The following is a 20,190-nucleotide window of genomic DNA, read 5'->3' on the forward strand; positions in this document are numbered from 1 at the left end:
CTCAGGCACTCCGATAAGGCATGGGCTGTCCTATCTTGCCCTGGGAGCTGTTCCTCCTCCCTAACAGGCTCACTTTGCTGGCTGACAGTTAGCAGCCGGCAGTGCTTGATAAACTTATCAGAGCAAAGCTGAGCCCAGTGCACACTCAGCTCCTCCCCAGCCCCAGATTTCCCCATTCTTGGGGACTCTTTGCTCTCTGCCTGTCTGTCCATCTGGTATGGTGAACAAGATCACCCTGGGGCCAACAGGTCAAAATCAGCCCAAGGACCAGATTGAAAAATGCTTGTATTGAAGTAACACCTTTAAAATGGGTATATCAAGTGAGGTGTTTGTAGCATCTATATCCAGTTCTGTCTCTGTCTGGAATATTATTCACTGGTGAAAATGCTGCTCATGTCTGATTTGTCCTCAGTGTTTCTGCTTGCCCTGTTTCTCCTCTCAATTGGCAGTTTAGTGGTTTTAATGTAGGGGTCTTGCTGTGCTTGGAGGATTTCTTTCTAAGCCAGTTACAGAACTAGGTTGCTTTGCTGAATTAAGTTTTGATCACTTGTTATTAATATGGCACTTGGGCATTCTAAACCGAGATCAAGGCTTCATTGTGAAGGTGCTGTATGTAGAAGATAAAGAGGGGCAGGCCCATTCCTGACTATCTTACCGTTGAAATAAACAAGTGAAATGAAGGGGAGAGGGGGAATTATTATCCTCTTCTCACAGATGGGTGACGCTTTCTGTGAGTCTCATAGTGAGCTGAACAACTTCAGAAATCCAGAGCTCATATCTTGCCCTAGGTCATGCAGGAAGCATGTGGTAGATCGCAAGTCTCAGTTCAGGGTTGCAGCCTTAACATCAGTGTGTCTGTGGTGACTGTTAGTTGTGAGATGGTTTGTCAGAGCTCTGCAGGGATATGTGTTTTCTTGGCTCTCATTCAGCTGAGATGCAACTGATAGATTTGTTATCCTTCAGTAATTTTGGTGTGGCTGTTCCAGGTTGTCTCTTCTGTGTGGATGTGCTATTCCAGGGCAGAAGTGGGAAAAATTCTCTGCTTTGTGAGCAGGAATGTTTTCCCTATGCAAGGAAATGTGTGCATGCAGCTCTTTCTGGGAGATTGTCTAATTCTTTCAGGTTTCCCCTTGTGTGCCATGCTGATGGGCTAGAACTAACCTGCTTGTGTGTCCCCATCACCTACACTGCATGGCCCTGTGGGAATGACCTGCTGTGAGGACAAGGGACTCTGCTCTTATCACTTTTTACACTGAAGGCTTTCTCTGAAGTCTGGGCGGGAAGCAACTGGACTTAGCAAGTTTTAGTTTACTTCCCCCCTTCCCCCTCCAAAATACAACCTGTACCTAAATGAAGCCTAATTCTTCCCTGTCCTTTCTGTCAGTTCCTTTTAGGCCTTCCCTAACCATTGCCAACACAATGTGAAAACATCAGGGTTTTCCTTCCTTAGGATTCCAGTCTGTGGAGGTTAATACAACCTGAATGTAAGTTCCAGTGTAATGGCATGATAGCTCTGCTTCCTGCAGGTGTCCTGTGGCTCTGTCTTCATTAGGAAGATGCATCATGTGCCCACACTTAAATCCAACCTTGATCATAGTATTTCTGGGTTGCTGTTCTCAGTGCCTAAAGGGTGTCTGGAAGACACAGAGGCACCTCTCTCCTTCTGACAAATGCCCGGGGTTATTGCTTTGCATGTCCCTCATTTGCTAAACAAAACAGCCCAAAGACCAGGATTTTCTTTCCCTGGCAATAAGGGAAGAAGGTGTGAGGAGGACTGGGGAAGGGCAGGATGCAGGGTGGGCTTGGAGGGAGGCAAAACAATCAGCTCTTTCTTCAGCTATGAAGATTAGTTGAGATTTTGCTCTTTGTTATCTGTTTCCTTGATGGACTGACCAGAATGTTTTTGATGCAAGGGGAGATGGTGGGGAAGGGGTTGTTTTCAGAGTGGTCAGAACTGGGGAGGATTTGCGTGTTTGGAGAACAAGGGCAGGTGTGTTTGGAGTTAGTGACAGCCACAGCCTGATCCTGGCAGGTTCTGAGCATTCTTGGGTACCTGTCATGTGGATTCAGCAGCTCCAAGGACCATGGAAGCCCTTTGCCCATTCCATACAGCAGGCCTGCCTTTGACTGGTGCTGTGTTGGGAGTGGAATGCTGTCCCCCAACCTGGTGTGGTGAGATTTGGGTAATAACAGATCTGTTTTATCCCTTGCTCCTTCACCTGCATTTCCAGAGCTTCAGGGGGTGCAGTTGAAAGCCCAGGGGTTTCCTTTGGTCTGCTGGCATCATAGTCCTGAAGGAAGCAGGGCATTACACAGTGGTCTGAAAGTGCCACTTTGTTACTTAAGAGGAAGAAATTGTAGTGTCTTAGTAGAAAACTCTGCAAGTTAATTCCTTCTCTTCCTCCTCCTCCTTCCTTCACAGGTCCTGACTCTGGCTGTACTGTCTCGCTCTACCTTTGCCAGCTGGCCTCCATCCACATTCAGTGTTCCTAGAGATATACTCCCAGTGCTGGTGGGAGTGGGTCACCTTGGCCCCCCTGAGCTGCTTTGGCCACAGACATGTTTTCCTGAGCACAGCTCTGCAGCAGCATGCTGCCTAAGGCCATCCCAGCGTGCTTCTCTACGCACTGCCCATCCATCTAAAGCAGTCCTTGCATCTCCTGGGGATGTGCCCACCAGTCTCCTCACAAATATATGGGTACAGCTGACACTGCCTCCTCCAGTATAACTAACTCCTCTTCAGTAAGCACAATAATGGTGAGAGCATCTGCCTGCCCTAGAGTCTTGGGCAAATAAAAGACAGGACTGGGGTAATCTTGCTTGGTTAGGAGGGAGAAGCAGGCTGTAGAACAACCTTAGGAGTGAAGACCACAGCTGCCCATTGAAGGTTATACCTCCTCTGTATCATGGAAATCAAAGATAGGAATGGAAATCTAATGGCTAGAGTAGCCCTTGTTCAGCAGGCTCAGGAGAGCCAGCTGCCTGATTTGCTTTTATGAGTGGTTTTACAGGCAGTCTTGCCACAGTGCCAGTCTGTGTGTGCCAGCACTTCCTTCCAGAATGGCCCTAAGTGTGCAGCTTCAGAGGAGTCAGACACACCTACTGTGCCAGGACACAGGCAAGGAAGTCTGTGCTGTTGTGCCTGTGTGTTTTGCGGCTGGAGGTTATTTACTGCTGAGCAGTTCAGATGCTGACATGCTCTTTAAATATTTCTGTTTGCAGATTTGTGGAGGATAAACAGGGTTTGCATTTTTGGCAGCAGTTTCAATAAGCTGAAATGACTTTACTTTGAGTAAGGCTTGTGCATGTGTGAGTGTTCAGGTGTTACGGTCAGGACCTGGGGACCAGTTCCTTTAGCCCAGTTCTATCAGAGGTCACACACCTCCCCTGGAGTCTCTGACCAGAGAACCTGACCAGGTTCTGGCATGACCCAGGGAAGGACAGCAGTTCTGGTAACAAAAAAATGGGGGTTTTAGTAACGCTGTCTGCTGGGCACACAATCCCATGTCATCTGTGATTATAGCTACAGAGCCCTCTTGCTCTGCAGAGCTGCCTTGCTGCCTGTGTGAGACTACACTGATTTGTCTCTGAGAATGAATGTCTCTTATCCAAGGCTTTGAGCACTGTTTGTGGCTGTTCTTTAGCCAATAGGCCCCTGCTTCCTGAATTTGATTTCTTTCAAGTGTAAGTTTTGGAGCCTTGTTCTGCATGTGAACTTCCATCTTTATTTCCATGCTGTGCTCTCTCCCTTCTCCTTTTCTCCTCCATCCTCACTGCCTGAACCTCCAGAACCAAGTGTGAGCTTTTCTTGAAATGGGTATTTTTAACATGGAATACACTATGTTAGCCCAGTTACCAAGAGGAAACAGATTTATCAGATAAATCCCAGCAGGCCTGTACATGTTATCACTGTCTGGTATAGTGCAATAAAAATATACATTAGAATAAGTATAAATACATATTTACAGTGTACAAGTAAAGCCAGGATTACAGACTCTTGAGCTTCCAGAATGAATATTAATGACTAAAAGGGGCAAGTACATTTTAGGTCTTAGGAGAATAACTGGAGTTACAGCAGTGTAATTGAAGGCAGGACGGACTTCTCTCCTGGCAATAAATGAGTTTTCCACTTGGACCATGTCTTCTTTGCCCATGATGGCCCATTCTCCAAGCTACTTCCCACTGATGTCATTCATTGTCCAAGGCCATGTGTTCAGCAATGTAGTTATGGAGTGGGCTGTGTGCTGCTACAATGCCCTGCTTAACTGAAAGCACTTGTCTTTTTAATGCTATAATAATACTTTGTCCTTCCCATTAAGAACTGGAGGGACCCTATAAACCTGAGTGAATGACTCCACATCACCAGGAGGGGTGGAGAAATAAAAGCCCAGTGCAGTGACTTGCCAAAGGTTATATAGTGAGAACTTAGCACAGCTTGGAGGGGAACTGGCTCTTTACTTGTTCCAGTGCTTTGCTGTAACCCCTAGACCTGGAAGAAGGAGGAAATACCACAGCTGTTTGTACAACATTTGTAAGGTACTTGCGTACTCTGCCAAAGTGTACAGGCTGTGTCACTTCCTCCTTTAAGAGAGTGGCTGGAAAGCAGAACTCTGGCCCTTGACATTGATATCCAAGGGCCATTCCTGACCATGCAGTGACATGGGATTGCCCAGGACACCTCTAAGTTGGTACGTCTAGCATGCAGCGAAATACTGTGGGACATACCGGCCTGGATGCCAAGAGCAGCCAGTCTCTCTTGTGTGGTACTGAGACATGGGTCTTATTAGCTTATGCCTCATGCTGTGGCATGGCTCTCTCTGGAGCTTGGCTGGTTACCACTAACCCAGGGATCTTTGCAGCACAGTACATATGGGGAATGCATTTAGAGACCCCTGTTATCAGCTAGGGATAAGGAGCTGTTTTCTCAGTGTTTTCCTCCCACTCCAAGCTAAAAATACAACACAGTTAACTTGTCATTTGATCACAGTAAATGTTCTGCTGAAAGAAAATTACTTTAGGTGCCTGTTGCCAGAATTTATGACCTGGGCAAGTCTCTGCAGAAGTCTTGTCCAGGTTGAACACAGCTCACTGAATACAGTCTATTTGCATGCCCTGGCCTTATCTTCCTAACCATCAAAGCAGAACATGGTTACAGCACTAACCTGGCACAGACTGTAGCTGCCACTAGCCTGGGAGTTCCCATCTCACTGCTGGTTCAGTCTGATGAACCAAATCCTGCACATGGTATAAAACCAGAGTAATAGTGACCTTGGAGGAACTCCTCTGGCTTTGCACGTGAGCAGGTGATGTTAGATATGGGCTGGTACCTGTTGTTAATTGAAAAGTGAGAGCTCCTGCAGGTTTCTTTGTCACCTACTGGGATGCGCAAGGCCCTGGTGTGCCAGAACTCCAAAGCCAATGACATGACTTTGCCAGTCCCCAGGGGAACACAGAACACTATATGGGCTTCACATGGTAGGCAGCTCCACGGTGGATGGAGATGCTGGGGAGAGTCTTCTTCCCTGGAGTGGAAGCTCCAGCAAAGACTGGGAGCCATCCCTCACTTGAGACTGTGTTGGGTCTCTCGGTGCCTCCGTAGATCCACCTTGCGCTGGAAGCCCTTAGCACAGAGCTCACAGCTGAAGGGCTTGAAGCCGGTGTGCTTGCGGCTGTGAGTGATGAGGTTGGAGCTCTGGCTGAAGGCTTTACCACATACCTGGCATTTGTGGGGCTTCTCCCCTGCAGGGCAGAGAAAATGTTAAGAAACACTTCCACAGATGAGAAAAGGGAGGTAGAAATGCCCTTTAGCAAATGCAGACCTGACTGGCTATGCTTGGGTGCAAGGGTGCTGCCAGCCCAGCTGTCCTGTGCTCTGATCTAGCACCAGAGGGTGAAAAGAACCAGAGGCAGTATGACCCATGCCCTGTCTGCATCCAGGGCTAGGTATAACCATGACAAGCACCAGAGGCTGGTCAATAACCACCTCCTTGTCACACAGGAGGACATGCATCTCAGTGATGCTTAGACCTTCTGCTTTCTTACCACTCAGGGAAGAAGGACAGTCCAGTGCCTCTGGGCGCCTATTTGCAGTCCAGTATCTCTGTGTCTGGGGTCTATGTACGTGTATCAACATGATGGACTCTAATTCGCATTTGCTTACTGGGACTATTTTGTTTCTCACCAGTATGGATATAAGTGTGTTTCTTCATATCCGACTTCTGGTGGAAGCGCTTGCCACAGTATTGGCAGGGATAGGGCCGTGTGTCTGAATGGATCAGCAGATGAGTGGAGAGGGTGGAGGAACGTTTGAATGTCTTCCCACACATCTTGCACTCAAAACTTCTTTCCTGTTACAGAAAGAAAATCACAGGAATGTCTGTGGCTGCAAGACATGTGACAGATCTTGAGGAGTGTTACAAGTGTTGAGAGTAGTAGATTTGCTAAGCAAATCTCCTTGGCTCATGGACTGATATGCGAGGTGCAGTACAAAGAGAATGTGGGAGGTATACTTATGGAAATGGATTATGTCTTGTGATCCAAACTCCTGTACCCTTTAGGAGGAGATGAGGCACAGAAGAGAACAGGTAGCAACAATCCTCCGCTCCCATCCAAGGAATTCTCAAGGGCAGTATGTGATTTGTGAGACCATGATCTATGGTCTTCAGAGCTCCCACCATTGTCATTGAGTGCTACAGGAAAGCCACCTCGTTTGTAACCTTAGAAATATCACTTCCTTTATGATGGAGAAAGCAATAGCTAAGGTCCAAGCACTCCTGAGCTCTGGAGAGCTGGTTCTCTGGAAACATGCTACCCACCTGGGAGTGAATATTGGTATGCTGTTCCAGGCTTACAGCGTGTCCAAAGGTTTTGCCACATACTTCACAAGCGAAGGGACGTGTCCCACTATGAGACCTTCGGACATGGACCTCTAGTCCATGGGGAGTGGAGAATACCTGCAAAATAAAAAGTCAGTGATTTTTTTAATGAAGTAGCTGCCTCCATCTCTGTTTTAAATTCCTTTTTATTTGAGTCTTCCCTCGCATGGGCCCAGTGCCCTAGTCAGGAGAACAAGTAGGTACCCATTTTGAGCTGCATGCATTGCACTTTGTTGTAACCCAGTGAAACACTGATGTATGCAATGAAAATCACTCCAGGCGTTCCCAATCCCTGAGGTTCTTGTCTGACACACACCTTGTTGCACTTCACACAATGGTAGGTTTCCATGTCTGAGGAATAATGCATGCTGTAATCCAGAGGGGGCTCAGTGCTTGGCAGGAGGTGGCTTCCATACAGGCTAACTGGGTGCTCCAGAATGGCTGACTGCATGGTGGGAGACATCTGTCGGTAGCTGTATGGCAAATGGAAAGCATCCCAAGAAAAGCCGGTTTTGTAGAATGAAGAGGTGCTTGTCGTGTTAGTGCAGTCTTTGATCTGCAGACCTGGGATGGCCATCTCTGAGTTTGTAAAGGAGAGGGAGAAGTGAGTGTCATGCCTGCAGCTGGGCACCAGCCAAAATGTTCCACAGGTACCACTCCTCCCCCATTTGATGTCTTGCCTGACCTTGGGAATTGCAATTGGTAACTCCTCCTTTTTTCATTCAAATCCTGATTCTCATACAAAGCTCCTATTCTGACTTCGATTTCAGTCTCAGGAAATTTTATGGGAGAGTGAATGCTAAGGGAATATTAACCTCTCTACTAGCCCTGCTTCATATGGTATTTGAACAAATATCATGAGAACACCTGCCTTGACCCATATAGCTACATTAGTCCTTGAGGTTTGGAAGCTCGCTCTTTGGGAATCAGCATCATCCTTCAGGGAAATGCTGATCTAGACCAGAATCATAAAGGGAAATACAGAATCCTCTTGATGAGCTCTGCCTAGGCCAAGTTTTACCACTGATGTCAAAATGAGAGCTGCTATTTACTGAAAATCTGGACCCAGATGTAGGGTCTCCATCAGTCAGCCCACCCCTGACCTCGTTTGCAATTGTGGCCTTGGGTTAGCAGACCTTGAGCTGAAGGGCCTGGTGGCATCCTGCTCAGGTACTGGACAGGGACACTTTCTTCTTTCAGTTCAGATAGGTCATTTTCTTGTTTTGGAACCGCACATTCTAGGTCCTGTTTCTTTATGTCCTCCGGTGTCTTGTCGCCTATGTCTGCAATCACATAGTAGTGTCACAGTTAGTTTGTTCTGGATGTTCAGAGTTTATTAAGGTGGGTTTTGTACCTATGTATGAGCTCATGCTCGGATACATGAGTCCGTGCTCATTTCCCTGAATAAGTGCAGAGTGGCACAATCAGCACAGCAATCAAGGTCTATCCATTGCTGAGAAAGGGAAATTCCAAGCAGGATGAGATAGGTAAGGTAGAGGGGAGCAGGAAGAAATGATAGAACACTTGATATCCTTTATAGTTAGAGAAAACCCTACAAGGCCACAATCTATAACAATAATTTCCCTATTTAAAACTATTTTCATTTGTGTGGGTAACTAACAATCACTGATTTATTAACCTCCCCACCCCTCTGCTAAAAGAGTTCATTATTGTTAACCTGAATTTATGGTCAGCCAAGTAGGGAAGCAGAGAGGGGAGGTAACTGCTTACTCAGCTTTGTCTCCTGCCCGCACTCCCATTTCGCCCAGCCCCTAAAGGGACCAACCAGCATTTGTTAGAGGTAGACTTTATAATAAGAATCTAAAATGGACAGAGATCCAGTTTGGTTGACATCTGGCATCCAAACTCTCTTGTGAGGGTCACACAACAAATGGTCAAAGGATGATGGAAGCAACTAAAATTTAATGTCACCTTTCCTTTTTATCAAACTTATCATAGGGCTGGACTCTGATATGACACTCAGGGCTAGAACAAAGGGTATATTGATCCTGGATTTGAATAAAGAAAATCTGAATGGTGCCTGAAGGAAGAGGGTAATTGCTCCAGCCCTGCCACTGCTGTGGGACAGCATGAGCAGGAGCAGAGGGAGGACAGCAGGCCTAGGCAGAAGCAATGTTGGTTTGTGTTAGTACAGTATATAGCAGCTGGCCCTTCACCTGTGAGTGTGCAGGACTCCTTTCACAGTCAGTGTTAGGGTATCGCTAGTATTTTCCCTCTCTAGCTGTAACTTTTCTTGCAGATCATCAGGAGGAGGTGGTAACACTGAGGTAGAGAAGGTGTAGGTCCTGCGAGAATGTGTGCAGTGAACATAGCAACAATCTAAATTTAGTTTCAGTGGGACAGTGTGAATTTGGCCTAAAGAAAAAGGGCACACAGCAGGGGATCAGTCTGTCCTTAGACTAACATCCCTGTGTGAAACCCGTAGCTGCTCTCTAGCTCACTCATCCTACTCACTTAGTTTGCCACTCAATTATTGATCTGCCTTGGTGTATTCTTACAAGCCCAGTGGATGGATTGACTCACCAGTGAAGGGAGAGGTTACTGGATCCCAGGTTAGTATAGGCAGGTCATCTTCCATGAAGCGGTGCTGATGGTAGGTATGAGCCTTTTTGCTCTTCACCAAAAAGGAACGTGGCATTTTCCATTCACTGCCTGGGCAGAAAGATGGAAAACCGGCAGGTAAATCTCTGTGTTTGGGGGGTATTTTCTCATGTATTCCCCCAGCACATGCAGCAGTGACAAGTAGTAAAACTCTTCTACTAGGGAGACGGAGAGTTCATCTCAAAGGTCCATCCACCCAGCTGAAGAGCAGGGAATGTTCCATGTGTTTAGGTGCTTGGTGGATCTCAGCTCTGGGGAAAACACAGAGTTGTGGAGGGGGCTAAGCAAAAAAACTTCTCTGCCACTGCATGTAGAAATGGGATGGCAGACTGAAATGAGATTGCAGATTACAGTATTCTCTGTAAAAACTACACTCCACAATCTACCCCTAGTTTGAGGCAAAGGATTACTGCTGTCTTTATATTATAGATGGTGAAACAGAGACATGTTTAAATTGAGTTCTGTGGCAAAGACACATTTGAAGCCAGAATGCCTCTCTGGTAGCTCTCTGCTCTGGCTACAGGACGCAGTGCATCTGAATTTACCCTCCCCGAGAAACACTGGTTTGAAGGTTGAAGATCACCCCTTTGAGAAAGGGTCTGTCTTGGTGTTTGTATTGCACCTTAAAGAGCACAATCCTGAGCCATGACATGGGCTTCTCCGTCAGATTGCTACAAAAATAATTCTAGAAACAACATCAGTTGGAGAGACAAAAATCCCCACAGCCACACTGTGTGGCAGGTTTCCTTCTTGTTGGTCAAAGCTGGAGTATTTTGTGTTCTGGCTGACAAACAGCAGTCAAGCAGAGGCAGAGCAGAAGTGCTGGTTAACAGAGGTAACTTTTTGGATCTGATTCAAGTATCACAGACTGTTGAAATGTTGGGTTAGGAACAAATATAAAATGCTGAAATTTAATCAAACAGAATTCTCTTGCAATGCATCTGTTATCTTTACTACCCAGAACCCAGCCCGCCCTGTGCCCGCTCCCCAGGGCTAGTAACTGTTCTCATGGAGGCAGTATGACAACAGGCTCAATGCTGTGTGTGGCAATATCAGCTGGCACCTTATTTGCATACGTATTTGCATTTTCCCTTATAATTGTTCAGGATAGTAGCACTAAAAGCAAATCTTGCTGTATTTCATATGAAAAGTCAGCAGCGAGTCTGGCTCTCTGTTGACCGGAAAGTGCATTAAGTTTCTTTTCATGGAGCAGCTCAAATGCAGCCTACTTATTTACTAAAAAACAAAGAACAGTTTGCTCCTGTTAAGTAGGAATGACCTGAAACATCTGTGTAAGCCGGGACAAAGCAGTGTAGGCTCCTGGAATCCCAAACAGCCAGGGATGGAAAAGGTCCACCCCGCAGGGTTCTGAAGTGCCCACATTACCTCTACATGCTGAATATAGTCACATAGCCCAGTGATGTTTTGTTCAAAGGTCCAAGAGCCACATTTACACTGGTGCCTATGGCTGCAGGTGCTGTGGAATTCACACAGTGAGGTCTGCTGTGGACAAATGATTGCCAAACCTGCTGTGGTTGGTGAGAGTCAGGTGCTCACCAGCCCAGCTGCCTTTGGAAGCAGTTATAGCTGCCTTTTAAAATCTGGTCCAAGATTCCCACTGCTTCTTCTATGACTTCAGGGATAACTCTGGGTGTCTCTTAACCATTTTTTTTTTCTTATGCAATGACTCACCTGTTTTTCTTCATCTTTTTCCAAGAAATTTGCATGTAACTTGAGATGAGTAAGAGAAAACAGAGGCCAAGAGTAGATTTGTTAATTTAATTTTAGAAAGAGGACAAAACAGTGCTGAGAATGAACCATAAGTATGCCCTTGAGGGAAGGGACACTGAAGTACATTGCTGTATTTGCTGTATTTACTCTCCTCTAACTCTCTAATGAGCTTACTTCAAAGATTTGTAACGTGTGTCTCTGCCTGGTGAAAAGCTGCAGGCGCAGAAATACCTCCAGCTTGGAACAAACACAAGTGTTCTGCAGTGGGTATAACCCTGAAGCAGTGTGCTCTGCTAAGCCTGTGCACCTCATGTCCTACCAGAAGGGCTTAGCTTAGAGGGTCTTGCTGCTCTTGGTTAGTCCCTGATGTGTGCATGGACCTGCACTCAGCATCACAGATGTGCCCCAAGCTGAAGTCCTACCACAAACCTTTTCTGCGTGGAATTTCCACTCATAGCAAAGGGATTTCCCCATGTGGTGGGGCAGGCTGTGTCCACAATGGAGGGTATTCATACCAGTAAGCTTTAGACATTGCATTTTTCTGCCTGAATGAACCAGTTAATTTCCCATGGCTTTCTACACAGTGGAGGAAGACACGCCGGCAGGAGGTAACTCTGAATGTAAGGTGAAAGCCTGTGCCTAGCAGTGTCTGTTGGAAGAGTTCCTCTTCCTGCCCACTGGCTGAAGGACCCTATGGCATTAGCTGGACAGCTTAGCCAGGTAAATTACCCAGAATTGGAGATGAGTGCATAAACAGTCTTGCAGTTCTTTATGATAGTACCCATATGCTAACTACACAAAGGCACTAAGTGCAACCTCTCTTTTCTGATGGTGGTTGGAAGTAGATGCATATGAATCAATGGGATTTTTCTGGATGAGTTTGCCCCAGCATATGTGAAAGTCAAATTTGGTCCAGTATCTTGACCGCTGATAAGGGCCTCCACTGAGCACAACGATCTTTAATGGACTACTGAGCGTTACAAAAGGAAGTTACCTTCCCCCACCCCATTTTACAGAGAAAACAGGAACTGGGAGCCCAAAGCATAGTTAATTAACAACTGCATTGGGCTGTCTTTGTGATTCACACAACCAGGTTAGAGGAAAGCTAGAAGCACAGATTGTGAGAGGAAAAAATACTGTCTGTCCTTGAAACTGAAGATTATCTGTAGCAAGTATTCAGCTGCTACTAATGGCTAACTATATTTCACAGGGAAAGTAGTGCTATGGACAACAGACCCCGCTACATCTTAAAGTCATTGAAGCTTCTGGCAGAATTTAGCTTCAACCTTTTGCTAAAAATTAAACTCTATTTTTATGGAGTCTGTTCTTGCCAGCCCCTGTGGCAGCAGTTTCTACCTTGACTGGCAAACACATAAGGGAGCTCATTGCTTGGGCAGGAGTGCCTACTGCAAATGGAAGTGTCATGGCACTTTTTGTTTCAGTGCAGGATATAAAAGCAGTAGCTTGCTAGAACTGACACTCTTATTTGTTGCCATTCATGTAGCTGTACAATAGTGTTGTAGTAGTTACCCCTGAGGGGAAGACAGCCAAAAGGACCCAAGAGAAAAAAATTGTTTCACTGTTTTAGTGAAAAGAAGCACCTTAGAAGGGCTTCTTTTACTGGTTATAAATATCAGACCTCAAAGCAGACCCAGCATTTGTGTGTGCCCCTCCTATGTTCAAACTCAAAGTTCCTTAATCCTCAGTGATGCTCTCCGATGACTTTGCAGAGTATCACATGTAAAACTGTAATGTAATACTGGAACACTGGAGATTATGAAAAAAAAACCCAAACCCAAACCCCAAATTAAAAGATTTTTTTTTTTTAGGGGGTGGTTTCTGACTTCACAATATGAATTTCACTTGATCCCTGGTGAAGCCCTAGCTCCTGCTTCACTGCACGGCATCTTGGAGTATCCAAAAATGCAGGATTGTGCCCTTTGATATAATTCAGAAGACATCCATATTCTCAGTGAATTAGATTGGGAAGCTATTCTCTCTGGTTCCTTCAGTGGGTAAATTTATAATACAAAACACTCTACTTGGAGCAGGCGTTTGCAGGATTGTGCTACCCTGAATCAGGAACCCTGTTTGCAGCATAAGTTCCATTCTAAAGCTGACTTCCATTTCCCTCTAAATTCAGGTAATCCTGTTCCCAAATTTTCAAGGTTAACTGTAGAGATTAAACCCTTCTTTCTGCTACACTCAGTGGAAATACTTAATTTTAACTTGCAATTTATATATGTCTTCATGTGAGTTGATGAGTGTACAATGTTTTAAGCTAGAAGAGGTTTATTTCCTTCCCATTGCTTAGTTTATATTTAAATCTTATTATTGCTCTTTTCTGTTCTTTCTGGCAAAGGTGAAGTTTCCAAAGATAAAGAATAGTTTGTCTTTCAGAAGACATTTCTGAAGAAAGAAAATCACAAAACCAGAACACAACCTGTTTCTGGAATTTTTAAGAGCCCAAATAAAAGGTTTTATGTATTCCTGATTCTTTAAATATAAAGTCATATTTAAAAGCATTTCAGGTCATTATAACAAAATTAATCATGTATCACTCATCCACCCTTGCAAAATCAAATGTTCTTGGGGCAAGATATTTGAATGTGGGAGTTTTTTGTGGAAAAATGAGCAGAACATCTGGAATTCCTGTGGTAAAACTGGGCAAATGGACATTCTGGCAGAGAGAGTAAATTATGATAGAAAATTTGTCCAGTATGAATGGAAATCCTTGTACATCTGTAGTATATAGAAAGATGTTTAGAATGTAACTGCAGCATTTGTTCTTTAGAAACCTCATTTAGCTCGTAGTGATGTTGGGAATGTCACTGGTTTTACCAAACTTTGCCTAGGCTTCCATGGATAAATATATAGTGTGATCTAACAAATTCCACATCCCCTTAACATAGAGATGCACTTACTGTGTGAACTTGCAAATCTTTTGCTTTCCTGCTTTAATGTATTGAATCAATCTGGTGGTATATGAGGAGCGTCTATAAATAGCTAATTCCATATGCTAGAAATTGTTACCCTAATCAGCATAGCATCCTTGGGAAGGATGGAAAAATAAGAAAATGAGAGATTTGAAGCAAAAATCCTAAACAGGAGAGACTGAATTTGTGTAAAGCACAACCGGCACAGATGAACTGATGTCAGCAGAGGTGTGCTGGTTTCTGAGTTCAAAAGTCTGGCCCCGTAAAAGAGCAATTAAGGGAAAAATATAGCACACCCTCGCCTCAATACTTAAGTATCAAAGTTTACATATAGAGGCTATTCCTGCTGCATGAAGCTTGCTGGAACACAGGTGTATGAGACCATTGTCACATCTTTTCTATTTTGTTCTATTATTACCATTTTCATATGTGAGAGTGAAGTAAGTATATGGCATATACTGAAGTAAGTATATGAAGTAAGTATCTGGTATAACTTTAAAAGGCTTAACTCATTTGAATGAAGTGAACCATTATCATAAAGGAATCCTCAGGACAAGTGATTTAAGCAGTGGAATATGTTACATATTTGCAAACACAAGCAAAGAAGAAGAAAAAGCTCAGAAAAACATATCAGAGAAATGAGGAAAACAATTAAATTAAAAGTGTTTAAAAGAATAAATCAATCACCTCTTTGGGGGACTTTGCTTTACTGGGTTCGCCTTGAAATCTCCCCAGACAAGCGAGATGTCGTCTTCTCTCTGGACTCTTCTTCCACTTTTTCACTTAGTCGCAGGCTGCTGAAATAGATACTTCTCCTTTTTTCTCTCTCTGTTTTTTTGCCCCTGTTCCCCTCCCTGATTTTTCAATCAGATTATTTGTGTCAAAATCTGGCGGTGAAGAAACAACCAATAGAGAAGCAGAGCCCGGACAGTATTTGCTTATCAAAACTTTCCAGGACTTTGAAAACTTGAAGAGAATTCACGATGCCCAGCTCAAAACCCTGGCAGCAGCACCCTTCACTCTCTGGGGCAGCTTCGCCTTCTGCAGGAATACTCCTTATTGACACAAAGCATGACACGGTGAAATAAGGTACCAAGCAGACATTTGTTATTTTGTCTTAAAAAAAAAAAAACAACCTCTTAAGAAACCTGTATTTTTACACACATTCATCCACGCATCGTGTCTTTCACAAACAGGCACACCATCTGTCTCGCATACACACACTCACATACTTCGGGCTCATAAACAAAGCCATCTAGCACATATGCACAAAATTATTTTATCCAAGAATGGATCTGTTATCTCTCCAATTTCCAAGGCAAAAGGAATAAATACTTGCACGGTAATAACTGAAAAAGATGTGTGTTAATCAGCCTTCATTTTTCTAGGCATATGTGTGTGCAATACGTACGTATTTGAGGCATTGCTCTATCTATATACAGCTGTATAGAGGATATAAATATAGATTTAAGAAAGCTCATTAAGCAAGCTCATTAACAGGCATCTTTGCAAAACGCTCTTCAAGAGCAGTAATAAGAATTTGCACTTCTAACACTTGCTTTCAAAAAAGGTTTGAAAATGGGTTTGCAAAAGTAAAATAATTGACTGCCACCCCCTCTGTAAGGGCAGGGTGGAAGGAGGGAGAATGAAGCAGAGGCAATGCCTTTTCTTAGATCACCTGGTTGTTCTCTAGCGGAGGTAGGAACAGGAGCTGCAGAGCAGTGATCTTCTTTTCAGAATCCTTGGTCATGTTTCTTATTTAGGGACAAACTTGAGAGCTGATCTCCCCAAATGCTGAGGGGGGTGTGTGTAATTCCTTGATTTCACCTCTTCTCTGCCACAGTTTTCCTGACTCTGCAAGTGTCCAGTGTCATGAGTTCTATGTGCTTTCAGTATTCCCTGTGCTTACAGCACACTGTGCATGGCTGGAACTGGGACAGCGAAGACGCCTTCTGAGAAGTTTATAATCTAAGACATATATAAGCACACAAGCAGCTGTTGAGTGCCAAGGGACATCACCAGCAGAGAAATACCTTTAGAGCATGGAGTTTTTCTGCTGTATGTGAGCTTTCAAACACTGTTTTCTACAGTCAGTTGTACTAAACCATGACTCAGTCAGGTTCCTTTTCCTACCACAGCTCAAGGTGGTGAAAGCACCAGGAATCAATAATAACCTTTTTACTGCCCTGCAACAGGGTCGGCAGCAGGCTGGCATTTCCCTGATGGAGCAGATGTGGTCCAGAGACGCTTCAGATTCATCACGGAGGTATTTTGCATCCTGCGGCAGTGGTCAGGTCTGATGGCCCTAGCGCTCTCTGCTGGGACAGCCACAAGTCACAGCCCTTGTCATCGCGGCTGGATGACATCGCACTGGACAGACTGTGCAATGGGGTTTGATGCAACGTGGAGACAGGAGTGTAGATTTCACCCACATTGAGAAAGATTCTGATTTTGATCTTAACCCATCTGTCATTTACTGAACATAATTAATTCTTGTTGTTTATAGAAGCAAACAATCCCTTTTCCCTCTCCCTCCTCCCCTCCTTATTTATCTAGCTGGGTTTTGCATGAAAGAAACATTCCCAAGGCATTGCACTAGCACACTGATTTGCATTGCCTTAAACACAGGCATGTGAGAGATTACATTTCCCGCTACAAAAACAAGCATTGTAACAGAAACCCAAAATGTACATTGCAGCTTCAGGGTTTCATATGAAGACAGTTACAGGAATTAAACAAAGCAGGAAAATTACAAGCTGCTGAAAGGATCGAGATGTTATTTTATGAAACATTGGAGCTGGCTTCTGTCAGCACCCTTGAGCATAGGCTTCCCGTTGACATAAAATGGCTCTTAAAACCAAAGACAGTAAAAGCAAGTGAAAAAAAAAACCCAGTTGTGCAAAAAATCACAGAGAATGTTCAGTAAAACCAAAGAACACTGGCACAGTCCTTTGGAGAAGGAGGATGATGAATACACCTCCCAGTGTCAGCAAACTTGTATAGAGCAGCTGTAAATAAAACATCTGTATCAGATGTTTTGCTTCCCAAAGTAGCCATTGTCTCACAAAGACCAGTTATAATTGCATACAAACTGATGCTGGAGATAATGAGCAGAGATACCCTCTTTTATGACTATTATCGCTGTGCTAGATTGCCTGAAGAGGGATGGGGACACTGCTGTGACCAGTTCAGCTCTCACCCACCCCTTCTCCCTTTATTTTATTTCAGGATATTTAGTTTATTTCAGGGTATTTATTACAGAGAAAACAGTTGCAGGATGGGAGAGCAGTCAGCTCGTGCCTTGGCTTGTTGTGTTCTTACTCTTGATTTCTGTTTATGGCTTCTGTTAAACTTATCAGCTCTTCTCTCCATTGAAACCACCATCAAAAGGCATTTTATACAAGCAGAATTAAAAAGCAGAGTGCCAGAGATGCATTTTGGTCTTGAAGGACCTTTGAGCTGACCCCGTGTGGTCATTCTTATTTTATGTTCTTCCTGTTGAGATAAATTTCCCTGTTCTCTTCTAATTTCAGGGTCATCAGAGAGCGTAGAGCCGCAGAGGGCTTATCTGGGCTCGCATAGGCTTGTCCTGGCCCTGACCCACATGGGCCACAGTGCATCTACAGCGAGTTCCGCTTCTATCCGAGGACAGTTTGCTTTTGTGTATTGGTGTGAGTTCTTCCTGCATGCCATGTGCTCCAGTGCATCCTGAGTAAATAGATTATTAAATGCGTAACTCAGTCATAATAAACAGGTTAATTATAAAACATCATGTCCGTTCTAATGCAGTCATTTTCCCTTTCAAATGTAGCAACAAACCCCTCCTCTAGCGTCCATGTTTTCTTTGTCAATTTGAATGTTACAGCAATTAAGTCACAGTAAAATAACAGGACTAATTGCTTCCAGCTCTTTTCTGACGCTCTTCCTAATTTCCACTCTTTTCTGTGGCAGATTAAATAAACATGTCTTCTGCACAGCAGGAAAAGAAATACCATCACTCATTCCAGACTGTAATAAATATTAATTGCCATGTACAAGGCAGGACTAGATTAAAACACGCTGGCTCCAAGCAGCTCTATCTCATCCAGAAGCAGGATGACCTATTGCAGGTGCATTGGGAAGGGATGAGAGCTGTGAAACACCACAACTAATGTGACCAGAGTTAAACATGAACTGACGCTCTCAGATGTGGTTCTGATTTGCTTTTATTTTTCTTACACCTAGTTTCCACCTTGCAAATTTAATGTCTGTGATTCCTACCGGCATCTGAGGACAATTCAAATGGATTGAGGAGTCAGATGAGCATCTGCACCCTTGGCGCATCCCCATGGAACTGGCCTCGGAGAATGGGGAACACCAAGACCTGGAGGTTGACACACTGAGCCAAAAACCTGCTGGCTATGGCACACCTGACTAAAAGCTGGACAACATTCCCTAAGGTAATTTCTGTTCTTTCCTATTCAGCATTTTCCACAGGGAAAAACAACCTCTATTTACAAGGAAGGATGGACTATCTTGTGTCGTGTGGTTGCTGCATTTCAGCAAGAAAATAATCTTCATCCATAGTTTGGATGAAGAAGCACTCAGGGGTCCAAAAGAGGATGACTGACATGAGCTTTGCACATTCATCAAGCACAAAGGCATCCCATTTTGGGTGCCTGCCCCTGGAACGTCTTTCTAGGACTCCTGCAGTCCGGCACACAGGGGCGCCCGGTTAACATCACTCACACACGGAGGCACTTCACTTTATTATTCCCTTTCAGCATATTCACGCATAATAAAAACCGCTTCCAGGCCGCAGCTTAACACCGGCTTCACGGCGTGGCCCGCGGCCCCTCCTGCCCTGAGCGACCAAAGCCCCGGGACACCGGAGGTCCCGATCCGCCCCCTGTGTGCCGCGGGCGCAGCAGGACACGGACACGGACAGGGACCGGCGCGTCCCCGCTGGGCGCTCGCTGCCCCGGGCGCCGCCACCGTCCCCTCCGGCTCGGCCTTGTTTACCGGCCGCCGCCCGGCCCCGCCCCGCCCCGCGTGACGTAGGCAGCGCCCGGGGCTCCTCGCGGCACCGCCCCCAGAATCACGCGACCTCTTCGGGGGCCTCATCGCTTCCCGCGCTGAGATACCTCCGCTGCGGGAGAGCGGGTGAGCGCGGTGGCTGTCACCGCGGCCCCGCTGCCACACTGGAGGAAGGCCCCTGACGGGGAGGGGGCGAGCGGGGCGGTGAGGGACCCGCGCGGCGTCGGGCGAGGGGGGGATGAGGCGGAGAAGTGGGACTACTTTCCTCGGCGGAGGGATTTGAGGGGAGAAGCGTCCTGTGAATGGGAGGGGGAGGCAGGGCCAAGATGGCGGCGCCCTGTGGGCTAGAGGAGCCCTGAGTGGTAAACAGCTGAGGGGAGGAGAAGGAGAGGTGAGTGCGCTGGGCCTCCTCCTTCCTCCCCCAGCGGGGCGAGAGCGGGGGCAGACGGGGGGAACAGAGAGAAGGAGGCAGAGAAACGAGATGAGGCGGGAGGCAGGGAGAAAGGGCTCGGGGAGGAGGCAGCAGGAGAAAGGGAAGGGGCCGGGGGGATGGGGAAGGCGAGGGTAGAGCCTGGCAGGGGGAGACGTTTTCCCTCCGTCCCCTTTTCTTCTCCTGAGCCAAACTTGCCCCTGGTCGTTCCCCACCCCGGCCGCGGTGGGCCTGCCCGGGGGGCTGAGGTCGCAGGGTCCGTCCCCCCCCAGCCTAACGCGCCCCTTTAATTCTATACTGTTTATCGAAAAAGGTTCAGCATCTCCGTTTCAAACGCTGAATAGAGATTGCCAGACCTCCGCCTCCTCAGTTACTTGATGAGGAGGTTCCCTCGTCCGGGGTTAGGCATTAAAGCAGTTGTAAAGCAGTCCCCTTGGTGGAGAAGGCTTGTTTTATTTCCTTGCTCGTGGGTATGTAATGTTTTACAGGATGTTGTTTACTTCTGCGAGAAAACATTTTGCTTCCTGTTACCCCAAAGAACTTGGAAGGTTGCAGTTCTGAAGTTTTAATTCTTTGTTTG

General features: G+C 45.6%; 2 protein-coding genes across 7 annotated transcripts in view; one reads left to right on the plus strand and one right to left on the minus strand.

The window, feature by feature from the left end:
* Positions 1 to 3,852: 3,852 nt before the first annotated feature.
* GFI1B (growth factor independent 1B transcriptional repressor) lies at positions 3,853 to 15,005 on the minus strand. 2 transcript variants are annotated; one of them, XM_062641302.1, is made up of 7 exons: positions 14,852 to 15,004; positions 9,420 to 9,548; positions 8,012 to 8,158; positions 7,192 to 7,454; positions 6,816 to 6,953; positions 6,182 to 6,347; positions 3,853 to 5,739 (listed from the first exon to the last, which is right to left on the minus strand). In XM_062641302.1, exons 2-7 carry the CDS (start codon positions 9,532 to 9,534, stop codon positions 5,561 to 5,563), a joined length of 1,008 nt encoding a protein of 335 aa, XP_062497286.1. In that variant the 5' UTR covers positions 9,535 to 9,548; positions 14,852 to 15,004; the 3' UTR covers positions 3,853 to 5,560. The 2 variants fall into 2 exon arrangements, with proteins under 2 accessions (XP_062497286.1, XP_062497287.1); XM_062641303.1 differs by lacking the exon at positions 8,012 to 8,158 and having other exon boundaries at positions 14,852 to 15,005.
* A 130-nt stretch (positions 15,006 to 15,135) lies between these two features.
* The window catches only part of TSC1 (TSC complex subunit 1), a 32,226-nt gene continuing 27,171 nt past the window's right edge, over positions 15,136 to 20,190 (plus strand). For 2 of the 5 annotated variants that reach the window (XM_062641271.1, XM_062641270.1), the window contains exon 1: positions 19,375 to 19,571. The gene's annotated coding sequence lies outside the window, so the exon portion shown is untranslated. Of the gene's footprint in view, positions 15,254 to 18,388; positions 18,604 to 19,167; positions 19,307 to 19,374; positions 19,572 to 20,190 lie in introns of those variants that run through there. The other 3 variants (XM_062641268.1, XM_062641269.1, XM_062641267.1) reach the window with 3 other exon arrangements.

Source organism: Pezoporus occidentalis, unplaced genomic scaffold, assembly GCF_034315485.1.
Source record: "Pezoporus occidentalis ecotype Australia unplaced genomic scaffold, CSIRO_AGI_Poc_V1 ctg68, whole genome shotgun sequence".
NCBI lineage: Eukaryota > Metazoa > Chordata > Aves > Psittaciformes > Psittacidae > Pezoporus > Pezoporus occidentalis.

Excerpts from the sequence above, each read along its gene's own strand:
- GFI1B (XM_062641302.1), bottom strand. The coding sequence starts at position 9,534 with ATGCCACGTTCCTTTTTGGTGAAGAGCAAAAAGGCTCATACCTACCAT. Across the intron at positions 6,954-7,191 it reads ATTGTGTGAAGTGCAACAAG|GTATTCTCCACTCCCCATGG; the intron begins GTGTGTGTCAGA and ends TTTATTTTGCAG. Across the intron at positions 6,348-6,815 it reads ATACCAATATTCACTCCCAG|GAAAGAAGTTTTGAGTGCAA; the intron begins GTGGGTAGCATG and ends TTTCTGTAACAG.